General features: G+C 41.7%; 1 protein-coding gene across 12 annotated transcripts in view; it reads right to left on the reverse strand.

Moving 5' to 3' along the window:
- The window catches only part of FHOD3 (formin homology 2 domain containing 3), a 490,075-nt gene that overhangs the window by 127,500 nt on the left and 342,535 nt on the right, over nt 1–20,040 (reverse strand). For 5 of the 12 annotated variants that reach the window (XM_032245410.1, XM_032245412.1, XM_032245411.1 and 2 more), the window contains one exon: nt 1,657–1,749. The exons of the other annotated variants lie outside the window; for them this stretch is intronic. In XM_032245410.1, coding sequence (XP_032101301.1) covers nt 1,657–1,749 — 93 coding nt within the window. The remainder of the gene's footprint in view (nt 1–1,656; nt 1,750–20,040) is intronic. 12 annotated transcript variants of the gene reach the window in all.

Genomic DNA, 20,040 nt, shown 5'->3' on the forward strand with positions numbered 1-20,040 from the left:
TTAAGGTCTCAAAGTTTACGCCAGAGAACAAATAACATCCAGATGAAGGTTAATGAATACCTAGGTACTAACAAGATCAAGCTCTGGTATTTAACATGCACATGTTTATTTCCTAACACTGAAAAGCCTGATCATCTTGGGTAAAGGATGCCCTCTGGCATCACTTTGTGGAGTCAGACACTCTTCTGGGCATAAGATAAACAATAATCTACCTGTATAAATAACAATCCTAGGTAGAGACAGCACATCATTAACAGGGATGCCTTTGAAGGCTGCCCTTTCCAGCCAGATTCTTCCATCTGGTCTGAAGTTGCAGAAGCATGTGCATACCTGAGGGTTTAAGGGTTTGTGCGGGTGAGACAGAACACACACCTTTAAGCAGATAGGGAGGCATATCCCTGTTTCAGTGATAGTCTACAGAATTTCCTACAGCTCATCTTCAACTGACAGTGGGATGGTGACCAAACATCCTCCCTTTCCAGAGCACCTCTAAGTAATCAATCACTAGCTCTAGGCACAGCAGGGGCTCTGTTTCATGCTTATCTTTTCTGAAATGTGTGGCTAATTCTCTATCATCAGCTCATTCCTTTCCTCTCTCCACATCCTGCTGGCTTCTTCTCAGACATTTCCAAATGGGAGGAAGCAATCATTAATTTGTCAGTTCAGAGAAGATTCTATGACCCCTGGGCATGGCAGGAGTCTGAGTATCAAATGAGCTCATCTGAGAGCTTGTGTGCGCACTGCTAGCCTGGCAGATGAGGCATCAGTAGCAAAGACTCCATTAAATCTAAAGTTGTCAAGAGAAAGATTTTACTTGGATCCATCCAGGATCTTTTTGCTTTGCTTATTGTAGGAAAAAAAAAAAAACAGTAAAAATGTCCATTTGCAGTGGCAATCAATTAAGTGAAGAAAACCATTCAATTTTAGAATTATTTCTAAATACTGGAAAATAAAACTACCCATGAGGAATTTTTATTGTTTTTACAGACATCATTTGGGGAAAATATCTACAGAATTTAAAAATATCTGCAAGGTCTGTCAGCATTGCCTGAGGATAGAAAGAAAGCACTGTGCAAAGGAGGTGAGTAGAGGACAGCAAGCTCCCCAAAGGGCTACAGAATTATGTTAGTTGTCTTGGGTGTGAAAATAAATACTGGGAAATTTTGCTGTGATGCATGAGGTGACGATGTTACCGTTCGTTTGGATAAAAAAACAAGCCTGAGTCATTAATATAGTAGTTACCCACACATTTTAGCTAATATGGTACTGGTAAAATTGGGAAAAAGGGAACATGTAGAATTCTTACTACAATGCTGAAAGGGAGAGAATCTTCTTAGGGGAGATTTTTAGTCACCGTCAATCTGGCTGAGCTAAAGCACTCAATGAGGGAGGGAGCAGTGGGGAGAAAACCAGTGATTTTTCCATAAAGTATGGTTAGGAAGGCAGGATTTCAATAACAAGTGCAGTTCTCTAATGAAAACATGCTCAGGTATTTCTACAAAACCAGTGGTTCTGTGGCTCTGTGAACAGGGTAAGTAAGGGTTTGCAAATGGGAGCCAGTGAGGAAGGGAGGTGGCCACTAGAAGGCAGTGAACTATCATTAGGAAGGAGCCTCCCACTTTTAGTGTGAGCTTGGGAGGCTCCAGTCCTAGGTACCTGTCCTTGCCCTGACAGGAGGCATCATCCTCTCTCTCTTCTTCTGAATTGGGCTCCGTGATTGGCTGCTCCTCTTCCTCTTCCTCCTCCTCCCTGAGACAAGGCCAGGAAAAGAGAAATGCACACAGACAAGATGGAAAAGTGAGATGAGCATTATAGACAAACAGAAAGATGAAGCAAAATAAAATAAAATAAAATAAAAAATCCCAGCTGGCTGAAATGAAGAAAAAGCATACTCAGTCTGTTAAGACACAAGAGACAGTTTGGAGATGGGGGAATTTAAATGTAAGAAACCAGAAGAGGCCAAATTTCTTTGTCAAGCTAGCTAGATGCCACTACCCTGCACCCCCACACGCAATTCAGAGAAGCTTCTGGCCTTGGGCAGACCTCTTCTGGTTTTTCTCCTCCACATAGAATCATCCAGTAAATGTTTTTGGTGATGACCAGCTGAAGCAACAAGGGTCCTCACATCTTCACTGCATCCCTCCTGATTAGAAACCAGAGACGGGCAGGCTAATTTGGCATGGGCTAACCTCCAAGTTAGAGGTATGGTTTTGGCATGGCCACCCCTCATTCTCAACAAATGGCCACCCCTGACTCTCAGTGAGAGTGTTTCAGGGGTGCAGTTCCACTCCCACTTCAAGGGGGGCACATAGTCCAAGTGGGGCCATTTCATGTCACACCTAGGGTTTCTCCTGGTATCATCAGGGATGACTCACTATAAGGACACCCTGAATCCAAGTAAAAGGTAGCTGAAACTGGGAGAAAGGGAGAGGAAAGCAGTCCCCCTGACCATTTTAATGCCTGTATCCAGCAATCTGGAGCTCTACCCCAGCCTGTCACTAATGGAAGACAATACATCCTCTTTCCTGCTTAGGGTAGTTTCAGTTGGGTTTTGTCCTTGCAGCTATAAGTGCAGTCTAAAAACAAATAACTGGGACGTTCTCTTTCTGTGGCCTCTAAACCCTGTGAACATCTGACTTATGTCCCAGTCCACATGGAACACCTGTTCAGTGCCCTGCTGGGCTTCTCAATCCCTTGCCTTGCTGGACTCCAATGAACTCCACCTACAACCTTTCCCACTCCAGACCTCATCATCATACAGAACTAATCCACCTTGAAAATCTTACCTCCAATCTTCCCACCCCTGACCACAAACCCCCATTCACCCAAATCTCTCACTCCTTTCGTCCCACCCAAATTCTTTAACTTCCTAACACATGTGCATCCTCTACTTTCTCAATGTCCCCAGCACCTTCTTGCTTTCAGTCCTTACGGATCCACCAGGTCTCACTCCAGGCATCATCTACCATGATCTTTAACTCTGTCATCCCACTGTCCTTCAGCTGTGTTCTTTTCCTTTTCACCAACATATAAAATATATATAGAAAAGTACACAAATCACTGAATTTTCACAAAATAAACACATGTATCCAACCAGCACCCCCTCAATAGTCTTTGGCAATTGCTTCCCTCTCCCACCCCACATCAAGTTAGCTTTGCCTGGTTTTATTCTCCATCTAAAAGGAATCATAATCTGTCTAGCCTTTGTTCAACATTACACCTGTGGAATTCATCTACATAGTTATGTATACTTGAAGATTATTCATTCTTCTTGTGTATTGCAGTAGTTTACCCATTCTACTTCTGATGACACTTGAGTACCCTTCGGTGTGGGGCTATTTTGAATAGTGCTGCTATAAACACTGCAGTACATGTCTTCTGGTGAATATATGCATATATTACTGTGTACTATAGATCTCAGGATGTAATTTTTGGGTCACAAGATATGTTTGAGTTCATCTTTATTAAAAATGCCATTTAAAAAATGATGGGACGAATTACCATCCCCATAAGTACTAGATGAGCATTCTGATTGTTTTACATTCTTGCCAAGATCTGATAATTGTGTCTATTTTATTTTAGCCATCAATCTGTGGGTAGTGATGTCTCACTGTGCTTTCAGTTTGCTTTCTCTAGTGACTAATGAAGTTGGGCACATTGTCACATTTTTAATGTCCATTTGGATATGCTTCTCTTTGAAGTGTCAAAGTAATTTTTTTCCCATTTAAAAAAATAGTCATTTTTTTAATTTGAAGAAGTGTTTTTAATATCATTTGTCCTTTGTCATTTATATGTGCTGTAAACAACTTTTCCTTTTCTGTGTAATGCCTTTGCATTCATTTAATGTCATGTTTTAATTCATAGAAGTTCTTAATAAGGTCCTGTTTATCTCTGTTTGATAGGCAGTGCCTTTGTGTGCTGTTTTAACTTTTTTGCTTACACCAGGTCTTATAGATAGTCTCTATGTGTCCTTCTAAAAGCTTTATTTCACTAACTTTCACATTTACGTTTGTAGTACATCTCTAATAGATTTTTGTGTATTATATAAGATAGAGGTCAGATACATTTTTTTCCCTCCATCAGTATGCAATGGGCCCAGAACCATTTTGTAAAAGGCCCTTCTCTCCAGTTCAGTATCTTGTTCACAAATCAGGTAAATATATTAAAATATATATTTGTAGATTTCTGGGCTTTTTCTCACAAATCAATTTGTCTTTTGCTCCACTATTGACTGGGATTATGTTAAATTTATACACAAACTTGAAGAACTGACATCTTTGCTAAGTTTTTAAATCCACGGTTGTGATATAGCCTTTATTTAGATCTAATATTACCACAATCTTAATTTCTCTTAATAGTATTTTAAATTTTTACAGAGGTCTTAGATATCTTTATTTTTAGGTATAAATTTGGATGCTAGTGTATATGTTATCAAACTAAATTTCATTTTCTATTTGTTGATGGAATATAGAAATAAAATTAAATTCTGTGAATTTCTTTTGTATCCAGCAATTTTTCTAAATTTATTAATTATACCATTTATAAACATTATTTTAGATTTCCTCTGTAGACAATCATTTTATCACTAAATAATGATGGTTTTATTTACTTCTTTTCAATTCATCTGCCTTTCCTTTTCCTTCCCCTGTTCCACTTGTTAGCACCTCCAACATGATGATGAAATGAAGATAGTGATGCTTCCTTTTCTTGCTCCAAATCTCAGGGAAAAGTATAAGGTTTGTCATAGATTTTTTCGGTAGATAGGCTTAATTTAAAAAGTTTCCTTCTAATCCTAGTTAAAACTTTTTATTATAAACAAATATTAAAGTTCTGTCAAATATCTTTTTTTCCTTTTAAGATAATCATATGATTCTTCACTTTTTCTGCTAAAGAGTTACAAAGACTGCTTTTTTAAAAAAAATGTTAAATCAGCCTTACATACCATGAATAAACTTAATAGAGATAATACATTTTGTTGTATTATCTTTTTATATATAGCTGGAATACATTTCTTAATATTCTATTAAGTTTTTTAACGTATCTATTTTGGAAAGAGATTGATCTATAATTCCCCTGTCTCATAATGTGCTTGTCAGATTTTGAAATCAAGGTTATGCATGCCCTATAAAGAGTCAGGTAGGTAGAGGGATTGAGAGCTGTGTAACTAAGGAGGGAGACACAGATCTGGACTCAGGGTGCCTCTAACAGAAACAAGGAGAGCAGCGAGACAGCATCCCTCCTGTCATGGCAGAAGCCACAAACAAGAACGTCTAAGCCATCCTTCTTATTTATTTATTTATTGACAGAGCCTGGCTCTACCACCCAAGCTAGAGTGCAGTGGCGCAACCTTGGCATCTCAGCTCACTGCAGCCTCCGCCTCCTGGGTTCAAACAATTCTCATGCCTCAGCTTTCCGAGTAGCTGGGACTACAGCCATGTACCACCACACCTAGATAATTTTTGTATTTTTAGTAGTGAAGGGTTTTTACCATGTTTGCCAGACTGGTCTTGAACTCCTAATCTCAAATGATCTACCCACCTCAGCCTCCCAAAGTGCTGGGATTATAGGTATGAGCCACCATGCCTGGCCTCAGCCTACCTTCTGAGCTTGGCACAGCACATCCTCACACACCACCCCCCACCAGCTTCAGTCCTTTTTTCCTCTATCTGCTCCCACAGCCGCTAAACTATACCCACAAACTCCTTCATGAAGCCACCTTCCCTCAGCTTGATAAGGAGTTTGCAGATGTTATTACTCTGGTCCACACAAAACGCTCTCCACCTTGCCAATCCATAGGTCTTTCATCTTTAAAACAAAACACTGAGCCCCTCCCTCCAAAATTCCTTGATTCCATTTTCCCTCCCAGGTAGAGTTGGAGAGGTTCTGGAGCCAGACTGCCTGGGTCTGCTCTCCAGCTCTACCACTTTTGAGCCCCGTGACCTTGGACTCCACTTTACTCATCCTTACATGAGGGAGTAACAGTACCTATCTCTTAGCAGGAATGCATTATTATGTAAAATCACTTTGTCTTTTTGATCCATCTCTTTTCCACATGGCTGTCTCACAGGTACTTAAAGACAGCTATCCGAAGCTACATCCCAAGCTGCCTTCTCTTTGGGCTCAACATCCTCTGATCCCACAATAAACCTTCACATGATGTGTGTGTTGTAGCTTTCCTATCACAAGTGGCAGGGCGGAACCAATGGTGGACAGCACAATGACCCACTTGGAGGGTCTATATCCAGGATGCCCCACGGCCAGAGCACTGGCCTTGCCTATAGTGCAAAGGGGTGGAGAAGGAAATACCCTCTCCTAGGGCACAGGACTTTCTAGGCTTGATTTTGTTTAGTTCCAACATTTGATAACATCAGTCAAATGAAATGATATTTTGTGCTAATAATATTTAAGACTGAATAATTAATTCTGACTACTTTGCTTTTCTCAAGCTATATTTTCTTGTAAAGTGTAACCTAATTGTGTTTATATTTGTGCTAAAGAATTCTGGGTGTTTGGCCTCTGGCCTTTGGCTTTCTAATATCTCCACAGGCCTTCTGCTTGTGATTGACAAGGAGTTACTCTAGGACACAGGCCTGTTTCAAATCCATTAGGTATTTTCCTTTTCACCACAAAGACTCCCAGATTTGAGGTCACCCTTTTCATGTTGGAAAAGCAACTCAGAGGCCTGCAGCCTGACCAGTTCTGCAGGCCGCAGTTTCCATCAAAGCCAATTTAATATCTCGGATTTGAGTCTCAGGCTAATGTCATATTTCTCAGGCTTCAAGACACCAAAAGGAAAATAAATGTTGCTGAGCTGTTTCAGAAACACAATACAAATATTAAAAATAATGTAAAAGTATGTTGTAAGACCAAAGCAATCAGAATGAGAAAAGATTGAGCAATAAACTGGGTGAAGACATTTGCAATAAATCTAACAGACAAAATCAACTCAAGGATATAAAATATATTTTAAACTCCAAAAACTATAAAATGAACAAAATACATGAACACAGCCGACAAACTTGTATGAAGAGATATTTTATCCTCACTATCAATCGGGGCACTATAAATTAAGGCCACAACGAGATACCATTTCTAACTTCTTAGTAAAATTAGAAGTCTTATGATACCACGTGCTGAAAAGAATGCAAGTCAACTAACTCATATATATCACTGATACGAAGATATCTAGGTATAACCACCTGGCAAGATATTTTTCAGTATCTTTACAAGATAATTAACACTATCTTGTAAAATTAAACACTAATCTCATGACCTAAAGGTGGCATTGCTATACCCTAGGACAGTGATTCTGAACCAGGGTTATTCTGCCTCTACCCTCAGGGACATTTGTAAATATCTGGAGAGATTTTTAGTTATCACAACTGGGGTGGAGGGCAGGGAGTACTACTGGCATCTAGTAGGCTAACACAAGGATGCTGTAAAACATCCCACAATGCACAGAATACCTCCACGACAAGGGAGCATTCAGTTCAAAACATCAACAGTGCTGAGGTTAAGAAACCTTCCCTAGGGATACTGAAGCACCAGTGTACTAGGGTGAGAGTCCAAGGATGTTCTCAGCAGCACTATCTGTAACTGCCAGAAGCCTGAAATGACCCAAATGTCCACCAACAAGAAAAAACATAAAAAGATTGTGGTAAATTTCGGGCAGTGAAAATGAATGAACCACAGCTTCACATTACAATATGGAGGACCACCAGACACATAAGGCTGAGTGACTGAAACAAGTCCAAGAAGGAACATACATTTTACAACAAAGCCCAGAAAATCAGAATTGTATAATCTAATGTGACATATGTGTGTAATGATACTTCAAAAACCGCATCCATTCAAGAACAGAGAAAAAAATAAGAGGAAAACACACTAAAAAGAAAACCCCACAATAAAACCCCATAAAACAATGATAAACACACACTTAAGTGTTGGTTACCCAGGTTTAGGAATGGGAGAGTAAGAAGCGTACAGACAGATGTAAATTAGAAGTAACACCTTGCTTTTTCAGTTAGGTCATAGTCTCCTTGATGTTCTATATTAATAAATATTATATAAAATATACTAGAGGATAGTGATCCACAAACCATTGATGACATTGTGTTATTAACCAAGGACAATGATTAACCCACTTCTGTACAATTAGGATTTTTAAACTATGCAATGAAACAGTTTTTTTAAATTTTATTATAGGCTCAGGGACAGATATACAGGTGTGTTATATACGTAAACTCATATTACAAGGGTTTGTTGTATAGATTTCTTCACCCAGGTACTAAGCCAAGTATCCAATAGTTATATTTTTCTCTTCCTCTCCCTCCTCCTATCCTTTGCCTTCAGGTAGGTCCTAGTATCTGTTGTTACCCTCTACATGTCCATGTGTTCTCATCATTTAGTTCCCACTTATAAATGAAAAGATGCAGTACTTAGTTTCCTGTTCCTGCATTAGTTTACTAAAAAAGCAGTCTAATTACGGCACAAAGGCTTTATCTCCCTCTATTTAACAAAAAAAAATTTTTTTGGAGACGGATTTTTGCTCTGTCACCCAGCCTGGAGTGCAGTGGCACCATCTTGGCTCACTGGAACTTCTGTCTCCTGGGTTCAAGCAGTTCCCCTGCCTCAGCCTCCCAAGTAGCTGGGATTACAGGCCTGCACCACCACACCAGGTAATTTTTGTATTTTAGTAGAAATGGGGTTCCACCATGTTGGCCAGGCTGGTCTTGAACCCCTAACCTCAAGTGATCTACCCACCTCGGCCTTCCAAAGTGCTGGGATTACAGGTGTGAACCACTTCAACCAGCAGTGCTGTTGAAGCAAAACTTGGCTGTTTAAGGCTAAAGAGGACCTGAGTAAGGGACAGGATGGAATTTCCCACATGACATTCCCTTGCACAACATGTCTACGGACCTAGGATCAAGTCTAATTTGCCTAGCTAGTCTCTAATACCTTATCACCTTTCCAACTTCATCCCCCACTCTCCCTTCATGAACCTCCCCACCCAGTCTTTATGCAGTCTACTGATATATCAAGCTTCTACCCAACACCAAAGACATTTCATTCTTGGAGTCCTTGCAAGAGCCATTCTTGGTCACTAGAGTTACTTTTCCTTCTCTGTTTCTCCAGGAGACCCTGCCCACAGTCCTGGCTCCAAGGGAGAGCCAATAAGTACTAGCTGCCTGCTACAGTTCCATGGCCCTGGGGACCTAGCACAGTGCTCAGCCAGAGGCTCTTGTTATGGTTGATCCGAGGCCAAGATTCACAATTACTCGGAGATAACCTGAGAGATCTCCCATGTTGCAGAGAAGAAAGATAGGGTCTAGAGAGGGCAAGACCAAACAATTGCCAGTAAAAACTCTGCTCTCCTAATATCCAGGCCAGACTCCTTTCTACCATGCCAGGCTACCCCATGAAACTAGAGCAGAATCTAAACTGTTTTCATCACTGCACACTTAAGCATTAGTCTCCTGACCCGTGCTTGTCAATCCTTCTTTCACACAGCACAGACAAAAATAATCCCTTGTATTAGACAAGGCTGTATATGGCTCCCAGAAGACCAGCCCAGGGCCCAGTCACCCCAGACTTGCCTAATCGTCCTGAAAGCCTAGAGGAGCAGTGCCTTATGACCCATATGTGGCAACTAGTCAAAAACCTGTCTTAAGGTTTAGATAAAATGCAGACATTTAAACTGTCCCATTTAATTCTATAAAATGCATAGGACATATGATAAGATTAAAAAAATTCATAGAGATATTTTGTTACATTTATGGCAAAGAACGTGGCCCTCTGGGCTCAGTCTACAGCCTTCTGTGTTACTGAATCCTTAAATTGCAGTGTGATCTTAGCCTCACAGTGACTCACACTTTCTGTTAACTTTAAGGCTGTTTCTAGGTCATCGAGGGCCCAAGATACATTTGAAAACTTCCAATTAGCAATCTCAATCAGTTAAGACAAATATCTGGCCAACTTGAATCAGTGATTTCACTTAAAAGTAGAGTCTCATTAGCCATCAAGTTTTTGAAAAATGTTTCTGCGAAAGATTTTTACCAGCCAAGAGGATGAAAAGACATCTAACAGAGCCCAGCTGTTGCTCTGATGTTTCCATGGTGAGAACCCAAAGTTAGACAAGAAAGTATTTATTGTCCCTGTAGCATGCAAAGGTTAGGAGGAGTAAGTGCTCCCCATGGATCCCAAATAGACCCCAGAAGCTGGACTACAGGCTAGGACCTTAATACATAAGCCATTATTTTGCTCTTTTGTTTTAGAATCAAATAAATGTTAAAAGGTCCAGCACATTATTTCTGGTGAAACATGGAGTAGTTTAAAATAATGGAATTCAAGTCTGCAGATTTATAAACATCAACAGAAAAAAAACACAATTAGTTACTGGGGTTACAGATTTATTCAGGTGTAAAACAAATGGACCTAGTGATAACTACAGACTATGAGGCTTCTCACTGCTTTCTGTGTATACCTTGATATTGTGTTAAAAAACAAACAAAGAAACAAACAAAAACTTTATTCTAAGCCAGAGATATTCATTGCTTTAAATGTCCCTCAGAGGTTGACAGAGCAGAAGAGAAACTAGGATGAAGGTAAGCTGCGTTTTTCTAAGAACTATGGAAACAGTAGGAACACTAAGCACAGTCTCCTGCTGAGATTTTAGGAAGGCAGCCTTCAGAGGCAAAAAACAGTCTTGCTCAGGGTGTGGCCTGAATCTGTCCTGAGACCTTGGTGTATCCACGGGCTCTCTTATTTTACCCTTAAAATAAAGGGAAGTACACTGCAATGGAAGCCTCCAGTTCTGACTGTTATAGCTGGAAAAATCCAATTGTGTGGACATGAGACATGTTTTGTCGCTTCCAGAAGTTGTACAATGACTAATCTCTTCTGTGTTTTTCACATATGGAAGATACCACCCTCCTAAACCAGGACAAGCTCAAGGCTGTTGAGGGTGGCCTTGGGAGGTCCAGAAATGGGGGCAACTGACACTCCATAATGCATGCCTCCACACTTCATGCCTCTCCACGCCACTGGCAACCTCCAGCCTAGAGATTTGCATCCTTGAGACATATTATTTTAAAATGTGAATGCTCAAGTCCTCCTTTCAGATATCGCATTCTAGTGTTCTGGGGTAGAACCTGAACATGGGTTAATTTAGATGCTTGGCAGGATTGAAAACCACTACCCTAGTCTAATCTACCAATGTTTCTCAGTAGCTCGGCATCAATAGCCACAACCCATGTCCCTGCTGCCATTCTCCTGTGCCTCCACAATCCAATCCCCACCAGGCAGGCGGGTAGACAGGTAGCTCTTCAAATGTGCACAACTGAGCCTCACATACTGACTAATAACCAGACTCTGTGCTGTGGTTTCCCAAGCTCTGCAGGACCTGCTCGGCTCACTGTGCAACCTCATCTCCAGTCTGTGCCACATGTCTCCGGCCACACGCTACAGCCTCACCTTCCGAGATGCCTATTAGATACACAGCTATATCAAGCACTTTTCTCGCTTTGCTACCGCATATGGCATGCCCTTGGCCTGGGGAGCTCTTCCTTTACTCTTCTCATCCTTTGGGATTCAGCCTAAATGCCTAAGGAGGTTTTCTCGAGCAGCCCGATCACACTATTCTCTTTTCTAAAGAGTGTTTTTAAGTGAATATTTACTATGGGAATTCACACTCCCTTTGAGAAAGAAAGTATGCTTATACTACTACTGATAACAGTTAAGTCCCTTTGACCAGCAATGACCACTGTTACACATTTGGCGGATAAACTTCTAGATTTAAAAACAAAACAGAAACATCTTATTCTACAATTTTTTTTACACAGAAAATGATTTGACAACCATGTTGGCACTTCTGATATTCGTACTGTGCATTTCTTCTACCTGCTGGTGGCATCTGCCACATAAATCATCTAGAAGTAGTAGATGCTCTGCTGACCGAGCTATCCCCCAATTGTTCGCTACGCTGCACCACAGGGTCACAGCAATGCCTCTTCCTGCCCACACCCTTGGGCACTTCTGTAGAGTTTCCTCAAAGGTATACTCTTGTATTCCTGATATCCTCTACCACATGGCCCTGTTGGCTTGCTTCAAAAGTCCTCTTCCAATGCTACTCATATTTACTTGCTATACTATTTGCATGCTGTCTTATGAAACTGTATGTTTTATAAGGTTTATGTTCACCATTGTATTCTCAGATTCTAGAACATGGGAGGCACAGGGAAATAAGAGTTGGGGCTGGGCACAGTGGCTCATGCCTGTAATCCCAGCCCTTTGGGAGGCCGAGGACAGATCACTTGAGGTGAAGAGTTCCAGACCAGCCTGGCCAACATGGTGAAATCCCATCTCTACTAAAAATATAAAAATTAGCTGGACATGCTCACTTGAACCCAGGAGGCAGAGGCTGCAGTGAGCTGAAATGGTGCCACTGAACTCCAGCCTGGGTGACAGAGCAAGACTCTGTCTCAAAACAACAACAAACCCCAAAACAAACAAACAAAAGCAAACAAAAAAGAAAATAGTTGGATAAACAAATGAGTATGATTTGTTCCTTTAGTCCCAGAAGATAGTATTCCTGTCTCAACTAATTCAGTAATTATAAAATCAAAGGTCATAAGATGTCACTACTAAGAAGTCTTTTAATGTAAGGCTGCTCTGAAATAACATACCTAGTGTTGACGGCTTCTTTTCTAGAGAACTGGAGGCTTGCTCGTTTACTTATAAACATGCGCTATCATGGATGTGAACCCAAGTCCACAAATGCAAACAAAAACAAAGGTAGAGTCCAAGGTACTTCATAGCCATTTTTTTTTCCTGATTCCATGAACAAAATTATATGCTGCTCCATTTGGAAGGCAGTTTTGCAAAGCTTTGTTGTGGATGAAAAAATATTTAGAAAAAACAGCTTCTGAAGTCTGGCAATTAAGTATGTATTTCATACTCAAAGGCCTGCCCACATGCATGTAGCCATGACATGCCCAACCCCACTATCCCTGGTCAATCCAAGGACCCCCCAGTAGACAAATACCTGTACTCCACAGGCCCTGACTGGCTACCTCCTCATGAGAGCTCATCTCTGGTCAGCTTTTAATCTCATGTTTGTAAAACCAGACCACATGGCTGAAAAAAAAAACCCTCAGGGATAAAATTATTTCTCTGGGGCCACGTGGATACTGTAATTGAGTACTCCTGAAGTGTGATATAATAGTCTCTTGATTCCTCACTGAGCTATCATGTCTTCAGGAAGTACATTCTCTCAGGATGAGCAAAGGGATTTAGGCTGCAGATAACCATCCCAATGTTCCCAGGCTTTCTTGAGTCCTGCAGGGCACTTTCATTTTTTGTTTGCTTTTTTTTTTTTTTTTTTTTTTTTTGAGAGAGTTTTTTCGCTCTTGTTACCCAGGCTGGAGTGCAATGGCGCGATCTCGGCTCACCGCAACCTCCGTCTCCCGGGTTCAGGCAATTCTCCTGCCCCAGCCTCTTGAGTCGCTGGGAATACAGGCACGTGCCACCATGCCCAGCTAATTTTTTGTATTTTTAGTAGAGACGGGGTTTCACCATGTTGACCAGGATGGTCTCTATCTCTTGACTTCGTGATCCACCCACCTCGGCCTCCCACAGTGCTGGGATTACAGGCTTGAGCCACCGCGCCCGGCCTGTTTTGTTTTATTGTTTCTTGAGATACTCACTCTGTCACCCAGGCTTGAGTGCACTGGCGTGATCTTGGCTCATTGTGATCTCCATCTCTCAGGAGTAAGCAATCCTCCCACCTCAGGCTCCCACGTATCTGGGACTACCACCATGCCTGGCTAATTTTTTATTTTTCATTTTTGTAGAGAGATGATGTTTTGCCATGTTGCCCATGCTGGTCTCGAACTCCTAGGCTCAAGTGGTCCACCTGCCTTGACCTCCTAAAGTGTTGTGATTACAGACATAAGCCACTGTGCAAGACCTCTGCAGGGCACTTTCTGAGGGCCAGGAATAGGCTTCCCTGTCTTTTGCCTTGCTCTGCCTCCCAAGGATCTCTCTGGGGAAGGTAGGCTCTCCTTGGGAGGGCTATAGTTCCTCATTTATTCTATTTACTTAACAAACTCTGTGCCAGGTGTACTTATGCTAAGCAGTTCACATGGTTCCCTCCTTCAGTACTCATAGGAACCTTGAGGTAGGGACTATGAATACCCCCATTCACAGATGAGGAGTTGAGGCACAGGGAGGTTCAGAAATTTGCCCAGGATCATGGCTAGTAAGTCAGAATTGAACCTAGGAAGTCCAGCTCTAGTGTCCATACTTCTAATCACTCTATTGTGATACCTCTGTCTATGATCAATTCTTTGTGGCTGGAAAAAAAATGCCTCTTTTGCTGGATGCAATGGCTCCTGACTGTAATCCCAGAACTTTGGGAGGCCAAGGCAGGTAGATTACCTGAGGTCAGAAGTTTGAGACCAGCCTGACCAACATGGAGAAACCCCACCTCTACTAAAAATACAAAAATTAGCCGGGCATAGTGGTGTGTGCTTGTAATCCCAGCTATTCAGGAGGCTGAGGCAGGCGAATCGCTTGAACCTTGGAGGCAGAGGTTGCAGTAAGCTGAGATCACACCATTGCACTGCAGCCTGGACAACAAGAGCAAAACTCCATCTCAAAAAAAAAAAAAAAAAAAAAAAAAAAAAAAAAAGCCTCTTCTAAGGACTGGAAGAAGCCATGAATCCTTCCATCTTTAGATTCTTTCCTGAACACCATCAGCTCATCTGACGGTATTCATGTACACAGGACGTTGACTAGCTCCCATCCCTTGCCCAGTCACTCTCCCTGCCCCTCTCACCAGAGCCCTATACCCAATAGGTAAATGGATGAAACCACGATATAGGGCACCATAAGACATATTTGGACCATGATTATAGCCCATGTTAATTCCAACTAGTCTCTGAAACATAAATATTACCTCATTTAGAAACAATAAATATTTTTGCAACATGAACATGATGCCTCTGTCATCACTATCAGCCACTAAACACAAGCTGGAGTGAGATGATCATAACCTTCTCCAGGTTTCTCTCACTGGGCCTTCTTCAATTTCCAAAGCCTATTCCCAGAAGACTCCCTTGCAAAATGATTCACACCAGCATCACCTCTGCCTAGATGGATTTTTCTGTTGTCAAATTTGGCCCCTTCAACCTACATGCTCAGGGTTTTATTTCCCTATTTGTTCAACCTTCATCAATGAACACTTACCACCAGGCTGCCTCCACAGGCTCTTATCAAGCCAAAATAATCTCATTCTTCTTTCCATGTCTGGATTTGATCAACTCAGCTCAGTGTTCTTTAGAAATCCCCTGCTGTACCTCCAAAGGGATCCTGTGAGTTGCACAGGGCTATAGAGAGAGATCCTTATTCTCTAGTTGGATGACTCATGCCCATGCCTGGGTGGACTACCAGCAAAAACCAAGCCTTATAAGAAAGTGCTGTGAACATTCAGAATACAGATGATAAGGTGCATATTACAGGAGATGTAAGGTTTGGACAGGTCAAAGGGAAGCTTGGCACTAACAGAAAATTCTCAAAGCAAGTCAAAGATTCAACTAGAAACGTGAACCTGTCTGAAGTGTGTTCACCTCCATTCCCATGGTCAACAGATTGTTTCTTTCAGAACGCTTGTACCACGTAAGTCCACTCTAGCCTGAGAAACAGTCACACTTGATAACCAATGCCAAGGTTCATTGACTTGGAATGTGGGTGATGCTCTCAGTTTCTTCATTTTATGAGATGAAAGTTCTGTACATTCTCTTGCAGGGTTTTCCCCAACCACCTATCTGCTCATACAGTTTATTTTTCCTGGGTTAGGACCTCTAAACTAGAGCTTCAATTATCACCCACAGGTAGGGGAGTTCCAGAATTGCCTATCCAGTTGACTATGGGAATTTCCACCCACCTGATCCATAGATGCTTCCCAGAGTTTACTGACCGGCCCAGGTTACTGATTGCTGGGGAATCATTTCAGGCCCCTTTGTCTTTGACACCATGCAATCCAGTCACTGTCCTACAAACCATAGCCTCCTGCATTCTCATCACCTCCATCTACTTTCCCTTCTCTCTGCCTCTGCTTCAGTCAGGCCCTCTGCATGCCTTCCTGGACCAGCAAAAGCCTGGCGCCAATCTTCTTGTGCAGCCTGCTCTCCTCCAGTGAACTCCCCATACTGAATGCCGAGATTGCTCCTGCAGAAACACTACACTGATTTTCACTTAATCACTTGAAATTCATCAGTAGCTCCATTTGGCTTTAAGGATAAAATTTTGCCAATTTCTTTAGAACCGAGAAAGATCCCAAGATTCAATTCAGCAAAGTTCAAACCTACAAGAAATTTGCAATCTGGTCACAGCAAATATTTGAGAAACCATTCCTGCCCCAGATATCAGGAGCATTGCAAAGTAACTTCTTCCTCATGCCCCAGTGCCTCTGCCTTTAGTCAGTACAGTTTCTCCCATTTCTAAGCTCACTCTTCCAGCCCTCTTCTCTCCAGGCCACCCTTTGCTATTCAATGCTCAGCATGCATCTCTTGGACACTGCTGAATCACTGGCTATATTCCAATCATACTTTTGTCAGGAGGTCACCACCCTTGTCAGTTAATCCCATTTACAGCAAGTCACTTACCATCAGATAAATCTTCCCAAGTAGCTACTTGCCACTCATGGTACCCGTGGTTGTTAATCTACTTCTTATGAAATCCCCTAGCATGTTTATGCGGGTACACAAAATATTTTCTCCAATTCATGTTCATATTCATTTAACAATTAACTTCTTTAACAGAGTAATATCCGTGAATGCTCCAGGGCATGGATTGATGATAATAAAAGCACTGGGCAAAGCACATATTTGTGTTATTTTAACTCTCCCACCACCGTATTAAGGAGTACAGGTAGCATCATCCTAAGTTTACACACAACCACGCCTATGCCTCACCTGCCCCACCTCACCTGTTGCTCCTTCACTGCATATGGCCAGCCTTCCTCCAGGAGCCAGGACTGAGCAGGTCGCCCGAGTTGCAGATTTTGTAGATGAACATTGTATAACATCTCATCTCACAGTATGTCTTTTGCTTGCAAATAGATCGCTCATTGCCAGCTGCTTCCAAGAAAGAGATAGGGCTGCTCTACTATTCTGCTATTCTACTGCAGACCCAGGATGAATTCCATAATCCTGGTAATGAAGTTTTGTGGACAAGGTATGGGAAACTGTGCTGCCTTAAAACTTAGGCATTTAAACACACCTCCTTCCTGTCAAAACATGGGAAGATGAGCTCACCCCCACCCCGCACAATTCCATAATTAGGCTCCCCGATTTGCCCACTGCTTCCTGTGGCTGGAGAAGAGATGCCAAAACTCTTCTTCACTCCTGCCGGAAAACAGAAAACAACACCCCTCTAATTGCCTCCCTCCAGCTCCCACCCCAGAGGCACAGCCCCAAGGCTTGGCTACCCTCATCCTACCACCTGCTGGGCCACTAATTGGCATCCTCAGAAACTGAGGATGGCTTAGGTCTCTGCTCCTCCGCAGCCTCCCCATAATTGATAGTTAACTGTGGCTTCCTTTCAGCCATGAGTTTCCCTTCTCTATACCTTCCCTTACTCCATCACCAAGGTAATGGTTAGTTACTTATGATTAACTGGAAAGCCTTCTTCCAGTGTTACAGCTATTGCTCTGAACATTTTCAGATTTCCCCTCCTTAAAATGTCTTCTTCAGTGCCCATTTATGAGAAAAACAAGCAAATCAGTAAGATTTCAGAATCAAAATCAAACAGTGACTAAAAAATGGAGCTCACTAGGATTACCAAGTTCCAGTAAAACATTTGCCCTGAGTGATTTTTTGCTTTCTCAACAAATCTAATCCATCCTCAAAAGATAAAACATTCTCATTACTGAACACATTATATAGACTCAGAAAGTTGTTTCAGGTATGTTAGGTTCTGAGTGCAGGCTGTGGACTCTGACTGCCTGGGTCCCAACCCAGCAGAGCCTCTGTAATCTGGAGACAAGCTCCTTAATCTGCGTGTCTCAGTTCCTCACCTGTAAAATGGGTATGATACTTCTACCTTCTTCATGGAATTTAAAATATACGTAAAATTGCTTAGTTCAATAGCCAGCACAAAGAGAGTCCTCCATAAAAGCTGGTGTTAGAGTAGGTAGTTAGGTAGACATCACTAGGGAAGGAGAGTGTCCCCCGACTCCAGGAATGTCCGGTGACCATCAGGTGATGGTCAGACAGTTGTTAAACTGTCTCTTTAAAATAATAATTTGTCACAGCTGGTGCCAGGGAAAGGCAGTCTCCTAAGAGATAGAAAACAGATAAAGCTAGTGATCAGCAGCTTCTCGGATAAGATCTCAGGAGTTGGGTGACTAGGCTCAAGCACATGCACTAAAAGGCAAAATGGCAGAATAACTGGTATATGGCCTTCCTCTAGGAACACTGGAAGGTAAGGGGAAAACACCTCAAGTGAGCATGCACACAACTTCAGTAACCGCACTGCACATGCAGCCCCTCCCAAGTGTCAGCAGGCCACTGCGCATGCGGACAGCCCACCCCAAGGGCAGAATCAGGGTAGGAGACACAAGCCCTGGAACCATGTCAATGTATAAAATCCCAAGTCAAAGGCCAAAGAGTGCACCTGAATCTCTTAAAGCACCTGCTTAGCCTTCTTCCAAGTGTACTTTACTTTCCTTCCTTCCTGCTCTAAAACTTTTTAATAAACTCTCACTCCTGCTCAAAAACTTGTCTTGGTCTCTCATTTTGTCTTTTGCCCCTCAGACAAATTCTTTCCTTCGAGGAGGCAAGAATCGAGTTGATGCAGATCCATACAGATTCACCACTGCTAACATGGCTCCATCACCACTTCTTCCATTGCTTACCTCCTAGACATTGAAGGAAGAATAGTATAGCATTTTCCCAGGACACACATTGCTGAGCAAGCACGATGCCTAAAAGCCACACAGGACAGGACTCACAAATTGGACACCGTAACAAATATGTTTAGTGCATATGATGAGAGGCCTCATAAATTCAGTTAAAAGATATTTGAGAGACAGAGAAAAAATGGCCAAAATATTATTTTCTAAAATGTGTAAAGAATACTTATATTCTACTTTTGAATGTGAAGGTTTCCATATTAAAAATGAAGACAAGTTGCAGGTCAATTAAAATGGGCAAACCATTCAGGAGACAAATGAACAAAGAATATTTACAGGCAACACTAAGAAAAGGAAATGTTAATAGCTAATGAAGCAATTAAAGTTGCACAGCCTCAGTAGTAATAAAAAATGCAAATTACAATGCTGAGGCACCACATTTCACTTTTCAATACTACAAAAATCTTGAAAAACTCCTAATATTCAGTGATGGTGTGGGACAATGGTAAGTCATATGCTGATAAAGAGTAAACCCAAACAGCCTTTTTGGAGAGCAATATGTTGATATCAATATTTAAAATGTAAGTGTCCACTGTCTAGAATTCTACTTCTAAGAATCTACTTAACAGTGCTAATGCTAACATATATGCACAAGCATGTGTATGTGCATCAGTGTGTATGTTCATTACAGCAAGTTTGGAACTAGAAAAAACTGGAACCAAGCCATAGCAAAATGAATGACAGCATTCTGGTAATATGGTATATCTATATAATGGAACATTAGACAATAACTTTTTAATGTACTGATATGAAAAATACAGGTGCAATAATAAATACAGCAGTGTGCATTTACTAATTGCTTACTAATTGCCAAGCACTCAGCTAGTATTTATTTCCACAGAGTCCAGAAATCAGGGTTATCTAGGAGAATGATGAGGATGTGGACTCTGGAGCTAGACCACCTGAACTCTAGAATCAGCTCCACCATATATTTGCTGTGGGACCTTGGGCAAGGTACTTCAATTCCCTGTGCCTCAGCGTCCCCTCCTGTCACACAGCAATAATAACAGTACCTATATCGTGATGTAATAGCAGAAATGGAGTTTGTACACTTGAAGTGCTCAGCA

The sequence above is a fragment of the Sapajus apella genome, unplaced genomic scaffold (genome assembly GCF_009761245.1).
Source record: "Sapajus apella isolate SASKATOON/1434 unplaced genomic scaffold, GSC_monkey_1.0 scaffold57, whole genome shotgun sequence".
In the NCBI taxonomy this organism is placed as follows: domain Eukaryota; kingdom Metazoa; phylum Chordata; class Mammalia; order Primates; family Cebidae; genus Sapajus; species Sapajus apella.